At 42.3% G+C, this 4,270-nt stretch overlaps 1 protein-coding gene across 1 annotated transcript in view; it reads left to right on the forward strand.

Annotated features, from left to right (window-relative positions):
* Positions 1-3,673, forward strand: part of LOC311059431 (L-threonine ammonia-lyase) — a gene marked incomplete at both ends in the record, with an annotated part of 9,232 nt that extends 5,559 nt beyond the window's left edge. The window contains 8 exons of the mRNA XM_084077359.1: positions 28-269; positions 565-730; positions 1,006-1,105; positions 1,420-1,495; positions 1,793-1,918; positions 2,249-2,416; positions 3,199-3,256; positions 3,575-3,673. Coding sequence (XP_083933485.1) covers positions 28-269; positions 565-730; positions 1,006-1,105; positions 1,420-1,495; positions 1,793-1,918; positions 2,249-2,416; positions 3,199-3,256; positions 3,575-3,673 — 1,035 coding nt within the window. The remainder of the gene's footprint in view (positions 1-27; positions 270-564; positions 731-1,005; positions 1,106-1,419; positions 1,496-1,792; positions 1,919-2,248; positions 2,417-3,198; positions 3,257-3,574) is intronic.
* Between the last annotated feature and the right edge of the window lie 597 nt (positions 3,674-4,270).

A 4,270-nucleotide genomic window follows, 5' to 3' on the forward strand; every position in this document is an offset into this window, starting at 1 on the left:
TCATCTCCACCCATATCATCTCTTCAGGAGCAGCAGAAGAAGGGAGTGGTCGTGGCCACAGACTGTAACTTCTCAATGGCCGTGGCATATCACGCTATAGAGTTGAGGATCCCAGTTTTTGTCATCATGCCGTCCTGCTGCTCCTCACCTCGCCTCAAGATCTACAGGGACTATGGTGCCTTGGTCATCTCCTACGGCAGTGCTGCCCGAGACTCGCAGAATCACGCACGCCACCTGGCAAAGGAGAATGGCTACCTTTACCTGGAAGAGTGAGTCCAGCTGACAAGCAGTGTGACTTGCTAGCAGGTTTCATGAAATGGGTGATTGTGGGTGCAGTGTAGAGACAGAGGTGATGGAAGGGTAAACAACTTCAGCCCTGTTTTATATTTTCAAAGAATGTCACCTATAATAACAACTATAGGGCTTGCTATTGCATCTACAAATAGGGATGCCAAGATTAAAATGATTTAGTCATTCAACAGATTCTAACCTACAGTGTAACAAGTACATGGTATGCACCTATTACCTGTTGAAGCTTGTTTTCTCTTGTTGTGTTACTTCCAGAGACGACAGTGCTGTGTACCTAGCCGGACTGGGCACAGTTGGCATGGAGATCTATGAGCAAGTGCCCAAACTAGATGCAGTGGTGGTGCCTGCAGGAGGGCAGTTTGGCCTCCTGGCCGGCACAGCTGCAGCCATCAAACACCTCAACTCTCGCATTATGGTCATAGTAAGTTCTGAATAATGTCGCCATGGACAGCTAGTTGCAAATATAACTATAACTATATACACTGGACACCTTTTGTTTGACAAGTAGTACAACTGCCTAATAAGTCCATGGAGATGCTTTCTCTCACCCAGGAGACCAGGGTTTGAATCCCAGTAAGGACACAACATATTGCAGCGTTAAACATTACATTACCAAGTGGGTCTAGGAGAATCTAGAGAGCCATGGGGTGACTAGGAATTTTGTAAAATGTTGTGATTTTCTTTTTCTTTACACAGGGAGTTGAACCAGATGGATTCCCTCTTCTACGACAGTCGCTAAAAACTGACCACCCAATCAAAGACTTACACAGCACCCATAACAAGAAACTATATGGAGGTAATTATATTTCAAAGTTCATTTTACTATCTGCAAAAGATAACAAAAGAAACCTTTGCTAAACCTTGGTTTCAAACAACACAGACTAACGTTCAGAGACATCATAATATCAAAACCTATTAAAAAAAGATTGAAATAAATTACTCAACGGCAGTTGGTGTTTGGAAAAATATAAATAATAGATAGCCTACTGGATAGTCCTTTATTATGGGGGGAGGTCAAATAAAGTTATTTGTACTTCAAGAAGGTGGTATGCATAGAATTTGTCTGAACATTACCATATTATTATTACATCTCTTTTCTGTTTGTGTCAGACCTTGTGGGACATTCTCTGGGCAATTACACCTTTCAGCTGGCAAAGAAACTAGTAGACAAGGTCGTCTCTGTCAGGTACTGGGTTTGTATTGCAGAATATTTGGCACTTCTAAAGAGTTACGTTCCCATACGCCTACTATCTTTCTTAATGTTATGAATCATCTTATGACCTTGATTTACAGAGCAGTAAAGTTATATTGACTAATAAAATATGTGTTTCCAAGGAAAATATATAGCATTTGGGAATTAAACTATCTTCTTCCCAGTTACAAATCCATAGTTCTGTAAAGCACTCTGCATGATTACAAATTCTTCATTTGACCTGGGCCAAACTCCAGAACATTCCTTCATGTTATTCTCTCTCGCTCTCAGTGAGGAGGACTCCCTGATAGCCATGCTGCGCTTCCAGGAGTTTGAGCGCTCCACTGTGGATACAGACGGAGCAATGGGGCTGGCAGCGATCTTGGCTGGTCAACTCCCCGAGCTGAAGGGCAAAAAGTGGGTCAGACTTGTTCTATTACAAGCAGTTCTATAGCCTTTATTTAGCTTCTAAGGTTAGGTCACCCCTCAAGGCTGCACAATGCCACAGCAATGATTATGTGAGATAAATAGAGGTGAAGAGAAACGAGAATGTACGTATATGATGTTATTGTGAAGGGAAAAACATAATGAATCTCTGTGGGTTGACTAAATTACACGCCTCCAGACTTAAAGCAGAGCTGTTTCTGTTTCAGTTGAATTTTTATTGTGACAATCTTGTCGCCTATACAGATGAAGAAAGGCTTCCATCTCACCTTACAGTATGTTTCTCTCTCTTTTCTGTAACAGAGTAGCAGTAGTGGTAAGTAGTGCGAACATGGAACCGGAGCTGCTAAGACAGTGTGTAGAGAAGGCCTTGGTTCTGGATAACCGGGTCAGTAAGTTCTCCGTGCAGCTGGGAGACGGTCCCGGGGACATGGCCAGGCTGCTGGACTTCCTGTCCAGAGAGGACATCAGGTTGGTTTCACACCGAGACAGACGTACTGTAGAGGTGGGCTCAAATCCAACAAGGCTTAATTTTACCTGATACCAAAGTAAGAACGTTCTCATTAAGATACCTTGTTCGTCAGTATAGCTGGGCTAGCTAAAAAAAAAAATCACAAACATGGAGGGCAACATGTGAGTTCCACATCCTGTAGCCTTGTAGATGAAATATATGAAACGTGATGAGGTGTGGTGGTCTCTTGAAAAGGCAAGCACACTCAGGCAGAATAGGGTCTCACTGCCCATAGGGTCATACTGTCAATATGTATGACTCACCTCAATCTTGACACAAGCTCTATTCTTGGACGGAGGAATGAGTGGTACACGTCTGTCCAGCTAAGTGAGCCTTCTCTCCATTTATGTGTCAGGTTGGGAACAGCAGTATTGTCAGCAGCAATGCTGCTGTTCCCAACCGGACACACATGACCCATTTCACCTTACGTCTGACCATGCCTGAGTAAGCCAGTAGCGCCGCTAATTGCTTACTCAGGCATGGCCAGACGTGCGGGCAGCTGGGTTTAGCTTGCTTCATGGCTGGGGCTTCATAACATACGGGAGCAATGATAAGAGCATCACCGTATTACTGTTACTGTTCCCTACTTCCATTCTACACCACGCCCAGCCTAGCCCTGTCTGACTGTGAGAGACTTGTCTCTGCTTCACACATGTCACTTCTAATTCTCTGCTCTCTGTATATCTCACTCTCTTATCCTCTCTCTCTCTCTGCCGGTCTGTCTTTCACACTCTCCTCTCAGATTGTTGGATGTTTGCCACCGGAGGCACAGTGATATGTCAGAGCTCTTTAAGACCCAGGTAGGCTGATACAGACCTACTGTAATGTTCTGCACACTCTTCATACTGTGACAGTATTTCTATGGAAACCGTGGCTCCATTAAAAAACTAAAAAACATCATATAGGTGACATTTTTGTTGGCACTACTTTCCTGTAGAATAAAATAATTAGTGCAGTTTACTTAAAGTCCCCCTCCAGACAAGTTGAAAGTAGGTAAAAGTAAAAACATTAAAATAGCATTATAAATATATAAAACATATTCCACCCTACAGCGACGCAATGTACATGCATGCATTTGCTGCACAAGGTGTTAATTGGATCTATGTGTGTGTTAACAGGTGGAGTGTGTGGTAGAAACCCGAGATAAGGCACAGAACCTGCAGCTCCGCAAGTCACTGCATGAGCGCTATCCTTCTATTCACTGGCTGGACCGGTGAACTATAAAAACAGACAGAAAAACTATATTTTCAACACACTCAAACAAAACACTGAATCAAGACAAACTATCAAAATGATATCACATGATGTCATGGCTGGTATCATATTTGAACTCTGTTGTATTACAAATACAGAAAAGCAATGGCTGCTGTTCGGTGAATTAAAATGAACACAGAAAAGCCTTGAGATGAGATAATTATTTATTTTATGACTACTATGGCTACTTCTACAGTACTACTACTATTACTACTAGGCCTATTGCTGCTAAAAAGCAGTATTTAGAAAACAGTGGTTATACTGCAATATTTTTTAATTTGTGTATAGTGCTTAAAGATGGGCATTAATACGAGAGCACTCTGAGTCTTATACACACTGGATTAGCTTCTGCCCTGCAGACACAGGTAAGGATATACAGTAGAAGCAGGCTTACTCCTTTACAAAGCCCCTAGACACTGCACTGCTCCACTGACAACACTCCAGCTCCCTGTGCAAGGTATATTTTTCAATACTGATTTTTTTGATCTGTTGTACATAATTCTGTATTTATTTGTTTTTCTCTATTTATCAGTGATGGTAGTGTTTAACAAATGTCTTCT

This window comes from Gymnoscopelus microlampas (assembly GCF_963454915.1).
Source record: "Gymnoscopelus microlampas genome assembly, chromosome: 13".
Taxonomy (NCBI): domain Eukaryota; kingdom Metazoa; phylum Chordata; class Actinopteri; order Myctophiformes; family Myctophidae; genus Gymnoscopelus; species Gymnoscopelus microlampas.